Source organism: Stegostoma tigrinum, chromosome 25 (genome assembly GCF_030684315.1).
Source record: "Stegostoma tigrinum isolate sSteTig4 chromosome 25, sSteTig4.hap1, whole genome shotgun sequence".
In the NCBI taxonomy this organism is placed as follows: Eukaryota; Metazoa; Chordata; class Chondrichthyes; order Orectolobiformes; family Stegostomatidae; genus Stegostoma; species Stegostoma tigrinum.
In genome coordinates, this window is record NC_081378.1 from 49,863,789 (window position 1) to 49,878,019 (window position 14,231).

General features: G+C 41.7%; 1 protein-coding gene across 2 annotated transcripts in view; it reads left to right on the forward strand.

Annotated features, from left to right (window-relative positions):
* plxnc1 (plexin C1) overlaps positions 1-14,231 on the forward strand; it is a 111,649-nt gene that overhangs the window by 43,342 nt on the left and 54,076 nt on the right. For both annotated transcript variants that reach the window (XM_048554594.2, XM_048554595.2), the window contains exons 7-12: positions 350-458; positions 4,610-4,700; positions 4,788-4,871; positions 10,728-10,820; positions 11,301-11,388; positions 13,215-13,276. In XM_048554594.2, the coding sequence (XP_048410551.1) occupies positions 350-458; positions 4,610-4,700; positions 4,788-4,871; positions 10,728-10,820; positions 11,301-11,388; positions 13,215-13,276 (527 nt within the window). The remainder of the gene's footprint in view (positions 1-349; positions 459-4,609; positions 4,701-4,787; positions 4,872-10,727; positions 10,821-11,300; positions 11,389-13,214; positions 13,277-14,231) is intronic.

Sequence of the window (14,231 nt, forward strand, 5' to 3'; positions counted from 1 at the left end):
AGGATTTCTGTCTCTTCTACTCCACTCCACAACACCTGTCCCCTCATCAACCATATTGGAGGGACTATTCCCTTCTGCCTATTGATTTCCCGCTGTTCTGATTTCAGAAAATTCATTGTGTAATCTAGCCGATTTCAAATCTGGTTACCACCACATTGCCCAGATCAGTAAAAAGAATTCAAAACAATCCTGACGGAGGGAAGCACAGAAATATGAATGAAGTCTGGGTTTTAAAGAGGGTTGGGCCTGAGACCCTGAAACCATTTGACCCCATCCTGAGATAATGCAGCGCCTCACATTTTGCAAAGTGAGATGCCTTTAACAGATGCTTCTTGTGTGTTCCTTGTAGATCCAATGATTATTGAGGTGTCTATTAAATCTGGCTCCTTGAATTTTGACAGCCAGTCCACAGTCCATAACTGCTACAAGATTGCAACGTCTCAGCAGACAAACACTCCGTAAGTGTGGCACCTCATTTAGATAAAGTGAAGCCTGTGATTTAGTCAAGGAGAAGCAGAGAAAAGTAAAATCCAAATGATTTCTGTAAAGCATTTGTACTAGTCACTAAAAGCACCTGTATCTTCTGTATTATTGAGCACTCGAGGAATTTAGGCACTGCTTCAGGCTAGGATTAAGTGCAAGATCGGAGTCTTTACAACAAGCTCCCTTCTACTAATAGGACAAGGCTAAATTGGAACTGGTCCTTTCTGTACTGGCCAATCAGGTGAGGGATGTGACCACACTGAGTGGCTACTGATACTTATGGAAATCTATGTTCTGTCGTCAACGTAGTTGTCGCATTGATTTAATTAATCTACCCTGCATTCCTAAACATTGGGCATTGCCAGTTAATTTGCTAACTGTCCATGTTTGAGAACTGAAGCAGAATAATTAAACGAGTGATTTGCCAAAGGTACTTGTTTCAGACAGTAGTAGCTCAGTAGTAGCACTTTCACATGTTATAATCCCAGACAAGACTGCCACGTTTTTGGTATGCTCTGGTTAGGGGCCAATAAGGTTTCGCTTAAAGTGGATGAAGTTTGAGATTCTAAGTACTTAACAAGAGAATAAAGTCACGTGGCTCCTGGATTTGATCAATCAAACAAGTTTATTATATAAAGTTAGAATATAAAAATAATTCACATTATGTGTACAACTCATACTTGAACATTCAGGATTGACATCAGCTAAATATGAATTAACATTGAAACTGTGATCAAGATCCCTAGAGATTGAACTTTAATTGGTCAAATATGTCAAAACAGATGCGACACAGATGTTACTGACCTTTGAGTCACTAAATCCCATTTAAACCCAAGAGAACAAGGTGTAGAGCTGGATGAACGCAGCAGGCCAAGCAGCATCAGAGGGGCAGGAAAGCTGACGTTTCAGGCCCAGATCCTTCTTCAGAAAACTGCATCTGCAGTTCCTACTATCTCTGAAACCCATTTAAACCCAATCTCTTTTACAAAGGGTTCAAATTCTTCCATTTCAAAGATCTAACTTTGGAATGCCCTTGAAATGTTTCTGACTCAAATGCTTCAATCACTGCTCATTTAAGCTCTTCCCCAGACACCAGATTCCCCACAGCTTGTGATACAGCTACCACCCTATTTCTCCAAGCTTCAATCAATCTCAACAACTTCAAGGAAATGTTCATTTTAAGGGCTTCTCTCTGACATTCTTGGCTGCACTGAATCGTCAAAGGCTCCAGAGACTTTTCTTTTCCTAATTGCCAGGAGTCTGCTAACAGCTTCAGGCTGATTGAAGCCATTTCTTTGCTCTAATACTTTTCCAGTTTCAAACCATAGCTTACTTCTCCCAGCGAACACTCAGATAAATTTAAAACACAGAGTATTCCTAAACTCCACTAATCTCCATGACAACATAGCCTGCTCTGGGCTACTCATAATCTGAACTTTAGGCCTTACAGAATTCTTTACAGCCAATTTGGATCAAACTCCCTTGTTACTGAAAACTTTACAGATCCAGTGAATTAAGTCACCTTACTGGTTTTACTGTTCTGTCTCTTGTGATTCTATATAATAAATATGATTAGCCTTCTGAATGGTCATTTATTTTATGTCTCTGACAATCCTTAAAGCCCAGCACATTAATTATCTTAGTTTCTTAACCCCTGAAAGCAACATTACTTGAACCACTAAGTACCTTAGACTTCAGTGTTTTGATTGCAGTTATCCAATTTTGTCCTAATTGACTTTAATTTTGTAAGTCAGGAGTTAAATTACTAAAACACACAAATCTCTGAATAAATATTCACAAAGCACATCTGAGTCAGGCAGCTAACTCTCGCTCAGAAGCAATATACAATGTCAATGTTTCAGTTCAGTAGGCCTTTTTAGCATCCAGGCCATTGACTTGAATGTTAACTCTGTTTCTCTTCACAGAGGCTGCTTGGCTCAGTGGGTTTTCCAAGCCCTTTTTTAGTTCCCAGTCCCACTCCTGTGACTTAAGCCAGGCTGTCAATTTCAGTACAGTACTGAGGAAGTACTGCCCTGTTGGAGGCACTCAGCGGATGTGATAAATCCCATGGGGAAAATGACCAACAGTGTACCATTTAGCTAACTAGCATGTACCATATCCATCCCATTATCAACACATCCAAAGGGATGTAAGTCTTTGGAATTTTGCAATCCAGAGAACTGTGGATGTTCGGTCATTGAACAGATTCAAGACTGAGATTGATATCTTTTTGGCATACAAGAGAGATCAAGGTTTATGGGGATGGTAAAGTAAGTGGAATTGATGGAAAAGATGACCAACACATGGGCCACATTGGATGAGAACTAGGCCAGGTGAAATAACTTACAACAGAACCATGGTTCAAGAGAAATATCGTCTTCTTTACTCATTGGAACCAGTTGAGGAGAATGTTGTGTGAGAGTTGTCATGCAAGATTATGCAGGAAAAACAGTGACCTGATTCCAGCCTGTTCCTTCAGATTGGAAGTCCTTACTATGTTATATAAACCAGCTGGGACACTGGTGGTTAATGCAGGAGAGTGTCCATGTCCCAATGTTGTTATGCTGTACTTTGGTGTTGAAGTTGTATGCTTTCTGTGATCTGGTTCGGCAGAGGTTGCAAGGTGAATTAGATCACATGTGGAAGCTCTTGCACGGATCTACTGCAATGTAATGTTTATTTGTAATTTGTTATCTATCTGTAATGTTTATCCTTTTAAATAAGCCTTATTTCCAACATATACTATAAATCGCTGTAAGGTAATGCAACTCCTTTTCTTTTTTATTCCTATTTTTGTATTGTTACAAAATTGGATAGATTATTCATAAATTGGCAGGCAGCAAGTCAGAATTTGTTGGTAAAAATGATCATGGGGAAAAGTGGTTCCCTTTAAGACCTTGTGCTCAGTCTGTGCTTGGAAGTTTATAAATGAAGGTGCACAGAGAGTGCCCCAATGGAAACATTTTGTATTGAGCAACCAAGCAGCACTGTTTCCAAGACAACAAGTTTGAATTTGGCCAATTAATTTAAACCAAGCATGTAGATACAGAAAGCCAAATGAATTTAAATCTGATGGTGTTGACAACCTGAAATCAATCGTATTATAAGAGTTTGATTATGTCATTATGGGTATATAAGACGTCGGCTTTTGGAAAATTGGGGAGAGCCAACTGCCATCTGAAAGAGAGAGACATCCGCCACCTCCCAGAGTTAACACCATTCAGGTCTCAGAGAAAGCCCATCTGATTAATCAAAAGTACCGTGGTGTTTTAGCTCAATGTCATCATTGAAGAAATTATAGACATAAAACAATCCAGGTGGCAGAATTAGTAAAAGAAAGGTGTTTGTGAAGAGAACAGAGACAACAGAATATTCCAGAAAACAGTCTGTGTGAACTTGCTGAGATTAAGTTATAATTCTTTGTTCTCTTATTAATTGGATTTATTAAGTAGGACTTGCGTTTATTTGAACAGTGTTTAGATTAGATTAGATTCCCTACAGTGTAGAATCTAGTAGAATTTCGACCAGTTAGGAGGTACTTAGTAGTATAAGGGGAATTGTCAGTCTGTTAGTAATTCTGTCAATTTGTGCATTGTTGAATTAAATCAATAAATTGTTTCTTGTTACCTGTAAAGTGGAGATCCTGGATTTTCGTTCTTTTACTCATTCATTTAATAGATTACGAGGGGAAAGACAAGCGTCTCTGGGTGTTTCGGGAGTAATTATTAGAGGTGAAACCCCTAGTCCCGTTTTAACAGATTGGGGCTAGTGTTTTAGTTGAATTATTAGAGGGGTTTGACCTTTTCACCTTCCTAACAGTATCCAAGATTCGTACCTAGGTATTTTGTACCTGAGATGATATCAACCTTTCACTGCAGTCTTGTGCTTCTGTACTTGAGTATTCGTGACAGTAAACCTAGTTCTAATTCTAACCCTAATCTCTTGGTCGCTAGATGTGAGCTGACTTCTGACACCTCAACTCATCTTTAACCCTTCCACTGATTCCTGAGCAAATGCTGGCACAGATGGGCTGGGCCGATTGGACTCATTAATGTGGTGCTTTCATGCATCTAACTATGATTTCCAGGCGTTAAAGTCTGTTTATTTTCTTCCTTTCCTTAACCAGATGTACTGATTGTATTAAATCTGGATGTCACTGGTGTGCAGTAGAACATCGATGTACTTACACTTCAAGTTGCAGTAGACATACTCAAAAGGTAACCAGTCATTACTGGCTGATAGCATTGTTTTCAACCAAGAAAACTAGCCCAAAATTAATATGATGAACTATGTTTTGATTTCAGCTCTGCCCTCAAATTTACGAAGTGAAATTAAATCAGACTTCAGAGAATCTTGATATTGTTCTGACTCATGCGGAAGTGCTGAAAGTAAGTCTTACAGTAACTCTGATATCTATTAGCAGGACTATAATGTTTAAGAACAGTGTCCTCGCCAATATTCAACCATCAACTAACATCTCTACAGTGGGTTATCTGGTATTTATAACATTGCTGTTGTATGGGGTTTACTGTGCATTACAGCTGCCATCTTCCTCCATTATAATGGTGACTACACTTCAAAAAGTACTTCATTCTCTCAAGTGGTTTGGGATGTTTTTGGGTCACAATAGGCACTTTTCTTCAGGTTCTTCCTCCCTGAGGGATAGACAATTTCATCAGTGGTGAAATGAATTTGACAAGAAAAATCAAACCGTTGCCAGAGTTTTAGATTGAAGGGAAGTTAATGTAACCCCATGATATAAAAGGGGAAATAAAGAGAAAACAGAATTATAGACCAGTGAGACTGATGTCTTTAGTGGAAAAGATGCCCAGGGTCTCTTATCAAGGATTTTATGGTAGAGCATTTAGAAAACAAGTGGATTTATGAGGGTGAAATGGTGCTTTACCAAGTTACTGGAATTCTTTGAGGACGTAACTACAAACTATCATGGGGAGCCAGTGTAATATTTGGACTTTAGGAAGGGCTCCTACAAAAGAGATTGATGTTTAAAATTAAAGTGCATGGGATTGAGGGGAGTGTATTGAAATAGATAGAAAATTAGTTTGCAGACTGGAAATAAAGAGTGGAAATAAATGGGTTTTTTTTCCTGAATGGTGGGCAATGACAGGGATTGGTATTAGTAGCCCAGCTATTCACAATATATGGTAATGATTTAGATGAGGGAACTAAATGTAAAAATCTCAAAATTTGCAGATGACACCACAGTAGGTGGGAGGGTGAGCTTTGGCGAGGATCCAGAGATGTTGCAGTATGATTTAGACAGGGTGAGAGAATGGGAAAATGCATGTCAGGTGCAGCATAATGTGGAAAAATGTGAGGCTATCCACTTTGGGACAAAGAAGGAGGGTGGATTTTTTAAAATCTTTATTCATTCACAGGATGAGGGTGTCACTGGCTAGGCAGCACTTATTGCCCATCCCTGGTTGCCCAAAGTCAACCACGTTACTGTGGGTCTGGAGTCACATATAGGCCAGACCAGGTAAGGATGGCAGATTTCCTTCCCTAAAGGATATTAATGAGCCAGATGAGTTTTCTCCCCTGACAATCAGCAATGGTTTCATGGTCATCATTAGACTCCTAATTCCAGATATCCATTGAATTCAAACTCCACCATCTGCTGTGGTAGGATTTGAACACAGGTCCCCAGATCATTGCCTGGATCAACAGTCCAGCAATAATACCACTAGGCCATCACCTCGTTCCATTTGAATAGCTGTAACTTGAGAGAGAGGTTTGTTCAACAACACTTGAGTGTCCTCATACACCATTTGCTGAAAGTAAGTGCGGTGAAAAGGGCAAACCATGTGTTGGCCTTCAAAGTGAGATGTTTTGGGTACAGGAACCAGGATGTTTTGCTGTAATTATACAGGGCATTGATGAGAATTTGCCTGAAGTATTATGCGCAGTTTTGGTCTCCTTATGTTGGGAAGGATGTTCGTGCTGTGCAGGGAGTGCTGTGAAGGTTTGCCGAATGGATTCCTGGATTGGCAGAACTGACGTATGAGCAGAGATTGAGTCAGTTAGGACATATTCATTGAGGTTTAGAAGAATGAGAGAAGATCTTTTAGAAACCTATCAAGTTCTAACAGGACTCTACAGGCTAGAAGCAGGAAGGATATTCTGATGGTGGGGGAGTTCAGAACCAGGGGTCATAGTTCAAGGATAAGAATGAAACCTTTTAGTTCTGAGTTGAGGAGAAATTTCTTCACCCAGAGAGTGGAATTCACCACAACAGAAAGCGGTTGAGGTCAAAACATTATGTATTTTCAATAAATCTTCCGTGGCTAATGGGACCAAAGGACAGGAGGGACAGGGGAGGATTAGGGTATGGTTTTAAATGATCAGCTATGGTCAAAATGAATGCTGGAGCAGGCACAAGGGGCTGAATAGCCTACTCCTGCTGCTATCTTCTATGTTTCCATGTTTATTTTATGGCTTGAAACAGCAAGGTCAAGGTCAGGGTCGCCATTCATTAAAAATTAACACTTTTAGCTAGGATTGGATATTTAGTCTCTTCTTAAAGTTGTTTGTTGAAAGGGAAAAGTACTTTGAGCTAACATCCTGATTGCAAAATTTTTTTAGGAATATTACCGCAAGAATAATTCGTATAAATCAATTAAAGAAAGACCATCTATTGTGAACTGAGTCCTTGAACAATCATTGAACTAGCAAAGTTGCACCTAGAAGGGCATTGGGAGCAGCTACTTGGGAAGATCACAATCTCCAAGCTCCCCTTCAACTGACCACCCATCCTAACACGGGCACTGGTCGTTGTACCCGAGGCCAGTTTGTCAGGTGTTGGGATCTCTGACCCACTGAGGCAGCTCCTCACCCCACATGCTGCAGCAATATGGGATCACAAGTTCAAGATTGTCAGCAAGAGAGCTTAGAGTGAGGAGTTAGGATTTGGAACATGCTGGCTGGGAGAGTGGTGGAGACAGATTTCTTGGGAGGTTTCACAAGAGAGCTGGATATATATTTGAGAAGGATTAAGTTAGCAGGCCGAAAATAATGCTGGACAATGAGAGTAGTTCGGTAGATCCCTTGGGAGCTGGTACAGACACATTGGATTGAATGGCCTCTTTTCGTACAAAAAAATTCCACGATTTTGTAAGAATGTCCTCAATCAACCAGGGATGGGCAAGGAATATCACTCTCAGATGTAATGCATCCAATAAATAGATAAAAGGGAATTGTCAAATTGCTCTTGGGTGCACACTAAACATTCACCATCCCCTGTGTTGTACCTAAAAGTTGTAAAGATCATCAATTCTTGACTGACTAACAAGATTGGAGCAGAACAATGTATGACTGTTTACAGATATTATAAATATGAATCAACTGATTTCCTGTTTCAACAAGCTGGTTCCTCTTTGTGCTGTGTGCAAGGCGGAATCACGGGCTTGTAATCACAAGGTCAATAGCATGGCAGCTTTTTTTAAACTTTTTTCCTGAACAGGAAGATTGCTAAATTCTTTGAGAAATACCTCATCGCAGGTTGTGTGAAAAGAGTTCAGAGGGAGTTTCCAAGGAGCATGATGGTCTTGATCTAGATTCCTGGTCACAGACTCCTATTGCACCAATGGAGGCCATTCAGTCCATCAAGTAAACAAAAGAGCATAGAACAATCCAGGCAACCCCCTTCCCTGTCTCTAATACATTGGACTATTTGCTGCCCCTTATATCACAATAGAAAATTACTGAATTCCCTGTTAAACTTAATTAATGTCTTGGCTGATACTGAAAAGTGTTTGGCTGATATTCTTGGCTTCTGAAGCGACAAGAAGTGCAGTGAAGTCTGACATGCCTTCTGTGAAAGAGTTTTCAATTAACTGTGCGGTCTGTCCGTTCATGTTCTGTAGCTCAAAAAGTAACTTACACTGGGGTGATAGAATTTCTGCAAACATGCATGACCCTCACCTGCAGGTTCATGCGTAACAAATGAGTCAAAGCCCTCCAACAGCCATTCTAACAGCACTGTGGGTGCACCCATAAGGCCGTCAGATTCAAGAGCAGAAGGAGGTGATTTGGCGCATTAAATCTGTTTCACCATTCAATGAGATCACGGCTGATCCGATAATCTTCATCTCTACTTTTCTGCCTTTTCCCCATAATCCTTGATTCCCTTTCAGCTTAAAAACCTCTCTGTTTCAGCCTTGAATATACCTAATGACCCAGCCTTGAGGGCTCCCTGAGGGAAAGAATTCCACAAATTCACAACCCTCTTAGACAATAAACCCATCCTGATCTCTGTCTTAAAAGGGTGACTCCTTATTCTGAGAGGATGTCCTTTGGTCCTAGACACTGCTGGAAGGGGAAACAATCTTTCAGCATCTACCCTGTCAAGTCCCCTAAGAATCTTCGATTTTATATCTCAACCTTTCCCAGCACATCCAGCATGCTCAAAGTGAGGCTCTCTTGGTCCATGAGGTTAAAATCCAGTTTATAGACACGTTTACAACCACCTTTGACCCGTCTGAGGTGACTGAGGATGTGAAAAGTGCCAGACAGCCTGCCCACTTTGGACCCATTGAGGTTCTGAAGTGACGAATGAATTCCTCTGCTCCTGATTTATATTGGGCAGGGGAAGGTAGAGGCAGGCAGTAATGGGGTATTGCCTCCTTTAGAGGCTCATTGAACCCATCCTCCCAAGTTTAACACTTACCCCCCCCACCTCCAATTTAGAAATCGTCATGCCCCTGTGCTCTCAGATCCGTCCGTACACCAGCCTTCCCTCTCACTGGGTTGCACCATGAGACCCGTCCAAAGTCCCAGACATACCCAAGTCCAGGCGTCATGGTGTTTCTCCACTTGGTCAGGTGCTGCTGATATTTCAGAGGAGCCGGGTAATTTACTAGCACTCCTGGGGCCTGGTTCTCCCACATCTGACGGGGCCAGAGGTCTCACTCTGAATCCATGAAGACTGTGCTCAGCATGTTATTGCTGCTGAGTACCTGGCCTTTGGGTCAGTGGGCTCAACAGCACCATTTCCTTCGAGCATAGGAACTGGGAATGTGTCTTTCTGTAAAACGCCAACCCCTGATCTTAAAGATCAGTTGATTCTTGATTACAATGGGCATTTTAAGCACACAATTAGTACTGGCATTGTAGATTAAAAATCTGCTCTGTTACTTTCTGTTTTTCCACATTCTATATTGTCTGCAAATTTTTTTTGCCCACTCACTGCACCTATTGACATCTCTTTTGCTGATTCCTCCTCACATCTTGCTTTCCTGGAAATTTCCATACCACCAGTAAACATTGTTATCATGCACTCGTCTTCTTCACTTAAGTCATTCATATAGAACAATACAGATGGACACCGCAGCATTGATTCATCCTCATCCCTGTGGCAATCCACTGGTTAAAACTTGTCTATGTGGAAGTGAGACATCCATCCTGACACCAGGGTTCTTGTGGGCTGGCTAGAGAACTGGCGTGTGCCCTGTGTCACCTCAGCCTCCATTGGTGCTAGAAGTTGCCAGCAGTGGACTGATCACAGCTTAATGATCCAGACCTTGGGTGATTGAGAAGGGCTGGGATCTCTGGCTAGGAGTGGAGAGTCAGGTCATCTGGGAGAAAGGGCAGGTTCTAAGCAAACCCAACTTTTTTCCCAATGTGTAGACCCTTGGTAAATGATCTTTGACCGAGGGACTCCTGAGAGTCCGTAAGCCAACCTCACAGGGTTTTCCCTTTAGGGCTTCCTGTCTTCTGTCTACTGCTCGCTGAGTTTCATCAATAGTGAGGTGACAGTATTCGACTAGTGTCCAGGCAGGAAGGCTGTCCATGTACCTTCCTGGCTCAAACCTAATTGAAGCAGGATTAGATAGGTGATAAGTTTCGCACCCTGCACCTGATTAACTGCTGCCCACTTCCAATTCCATTAAATTCCACCCTCTGTTTCCTATCGGTTAGGTATCAATGCTAATGTGTGACCTTAACACGGTGAGCATTTGACAAGTAGCCTGTTATGTGGCAAGTTGTCAAATGCCTTTCAGAAATCCAAACATGCTGCATCCCTTTCCCAACTCCAGTCATTACATCCTCGAAGAACTCGAAAACATTTGTCAAACAGGATTTCCCGTGGACAAAATAGTGTTGCGTCTGCCCAGTTGGATTATGATTTTCTAAATTTTCTGCTGCATCTTTGTTCATAATGGAATGGAAAGTTGTGTCCTAAATTATAAATCTTCGAGGAAGCTTCACAATACAATGTTTTGCAGAATTCTAATGTTGACCTGAATTGTACGTTCGATGGGAAGCTACAAGCGGCCAAGTGGATCGGGGAATCGGTCATCCAGTGTGTCAGACCTCAGGTTCGTGTAATGGGTTACATTGTTTGAAAAGTACACTGTGTCTTCTCAGCCTGCACTCCCTTGACCTTTCACTGTTTGACTGTGTTCAAGGAAATATCAACCCGATTCATGATTTAACTTTTAACTTTCATCAATTAGTTTTGCAATTTGAAGAATGAGAGGTGTCAATGCCAATGTTGGTGTTAGTGTGGGTAATCATTTGGAATTTTTTTGGGCCTGTACTGTTGTCTCCATCAGGACTGGTAACCCTCCCAAGACCTTCCTAGGTACGAGTGAAAATCACAGCAGGATACAAGCATCCACAGACACAATGCCAATGTCATGGTACCCTGTTTTAGGAACTGCCTTCTTCCTTCATGGGTAACTTGTAAACACAGCTCTTTGTCGGCATTTGATTTTTTTTAATGTTAGTTTAACAAAAATGCACGTGAGGATCTGTGGCCATTTACTAAATTGGACATTGTTGCTTATATTTTGCAGTTTGTGAATGAAAGACGGCTCATTCCTGTGAATGTTGTCTACAGTAAAAATTCCAGCTACATTATTGATAATCCGAACAATATCACAGGTAATTGATCCTTTAGAATTTAACAGTGGAGATGAGATTCAGCTTCAGTCTCTGAACAGACATTCAATCCTGAACATAGCGAGGAGGCTGAAACCTCATCAGTAAATACCATATATCCATGATTACCTGGCTCCTTGTACAGACACAAAAGGCTGGGCGTGTGTTGGCATGTGGGTGGGGATGTGCTGTAAGACTGGGTGCTATGCCATGGGGTTCCTGGCAATGCCCCACCCCCGACCCTGCTTAACTTTGCCAGCCCACTAAGATGGAACTTGCTTCTGAAAGGGGATCGAAGGCTCTCTTCAAGCCAGTTAACAGTGCTGTAGCTGTTACATAACTCTGGGGGCAGCCAGCCAAACTGGGGTAGTCTTGATCTAAAATTTTATGCGTTCCTCCTGATGACTCCATCCCTGAGCTAGAGCCTGACAATTCTGTGTTAGACCATAAGAAGTAGGCTATCCCATGAGAATTTTCCATCATTCAGTGAGATCATGGCTGATAGAGTCACAGAATCCGTATAGTGTGAAAACAGGCCATTCAGCCCAACAAGTCCACACTGCCCCTTTGAAGAGCATCCCACCCAGGCCTATTCCCCTAACCCTGCATTTCCCCATGTCTCACCCACCTAACCTAAACTTCCCTGGACACTGGGGGCAATTCAGCATGGCCAATCCACTTAGTCTACACATCTTTGGACTGTGGGAGGAAACTGGGTCACCCGAAGGAAATCCACACAGACACAGGGAGAATGTGCACACTCCACACAGACAGTTGCCTGAGGGTGGAATCGAACCCAGGTCCCCGGTGCTGTGAGGCTGCAGTGCTAAACACTGAGCCACCATGCTGCCCCATGATCGGACAATGATAATTTCATGAACAAAATTATAATTTGTATCTGTGTTCAGTCCTGTTCAGAAGTATCACCTAATTACACCCTAGCCCTTTACCTAGCCTTTGATCTCGATGTTGTTGACAATGGTCTGAGATGAAGTGGAGGTTGGGAATCTTGAACAGTGACCTTTGGTCTATTTTAGACAAACAACGAAGACCACTTTCACTTCCTAATGGTCAAACACCATTTCTTAATAAACTAGTGAACATGGTAGCAGTTGTGTTCAGGTGTACATTTGTATCTCCCATTAACCTACTTGTTTAAATTGATTGTTTTTCTGAACAATTGTGAAATATTAACATTGCAAGATTTGCTTTCAAAATAAATAGAAATGTTTCCATCCTAAAACATGTTTTTTTTACTTGTGGGACATGGGAGTCACTGGTTAGACCAGTATTTATTAGCCGTCCCTAGTTGCCCCTTGAGAAGGTGGGGTTGAGCTGCCTACTTGGACCACTGCAGTCCATGTGCTGTGGGTTGACCCACAATGGCCTTAGGGAGCGAATTTCAAGATTTTCACCCAGTGACCCTGAAAGAACGGAGATACATTTCCAATTCAAGCTGATGAGTGGCTTGGAGAGGATCCTGCAGGGAGTGGTGTTCCTATGTATATCTGTTGCACTTGTCCTTTTAGATGGAAGTGGTCGTGGGTTTGGAAGGTGCTGTCTGAGGATCTTTGGCAAATTGCTGCAGTGCATCTTATAGACAGTACACACTGCTGCTACTGAGTGTTAATGGTGGAGGAAGTGGATGCTTATGGATGTGATGACAATCAAGCCGGCTGCTTTGTCCTGGATGGTGTCAAGCTTCTTGAGTGTTGCTGGAGCTGCACGCTTCCAGTTTATTGTGGAAAATAACCTTGTTACTGACAAATAAGCTTCCTTGCTGCACTCAAGTTTACATTCCAATTCTATTAAGATCTTTCTCTTAACAGTTTATAGTTGCGATGTCCAGAAGCCAGGCTGTGCTTTTTGTTCACCAGAAAGGATTTGTATGGTAAGGAATACTCCAAGTCAACTGTGGTTCATGTTGGAATTATCTAAATAAAGCTTTGATTGTGTATTGTTTATGGTTATGATCGTGAATGAATAATCTGTAGGAATACAACTTGCCTCAGTCCCAGGTCATGCAATATGTGCACAGTTGACTGTTCTGTCTCTTCGCCACCTTTAATAATCTGTTCATCTTTGGGTGAGCTAGATTCATGGTTGGACTCTTGTGGTCAATTCACCAAAACTGGTATCCTGTTAAGAAGTTAATAACCTGAAGTAAAGAGAGTTTCTTACACTTTCTTCCTCAGAATTATGTTTCATTTATGGGATGTGGTCATCACTGACAAGATCAGCATTTTTGCACATTTCAGAATGGTTTTCAGAAGCAATTAATAGTCAACAGCAATGCTGTTGTGGGCCTGGAGTCACATGTAAGTTAGACCAGCTAAGGATGGCAGATTTCCTTCCCTACAGGCTATTAGTGACTCAAATGGATATTTGCAGCAATTAGAGTAGCTTTTAAATCAAGAGTTTTTAAAACAGAATTCAAATTTCACCATCTGCCATGGTAAGATTCAAACCCATGTCTGCAGGAGATTAAGAAACCTATAAAATTCTAACGGGATTAGACAGGGTAAACACAGGAAGGATGTTCCTGATGACTAAGGAATGCAGAACTAGGGGCCCCAATCTCAGAATATGGGGTGGACCATTTAGGACTGAGATAAGGAGAAATTTCTTCACCCAGAGAGTGGGATGCCTGTGGAATTCTCTGCCACAGGAAGTGGTTGAGGCCAAAACATTGAATGCTGTAAAGAAGGGGTTAGATATAGTTCTTAGGCCTTGATCAAAGAGTATGGGAAGAAAGTGGAAACAAGGGACTGAGTTGGATGAGCAGCACTGATTGCATTGAATGGTGCAGAAGGCTCAAAAGGCAGACGGATTAAGAGAAAATTCAA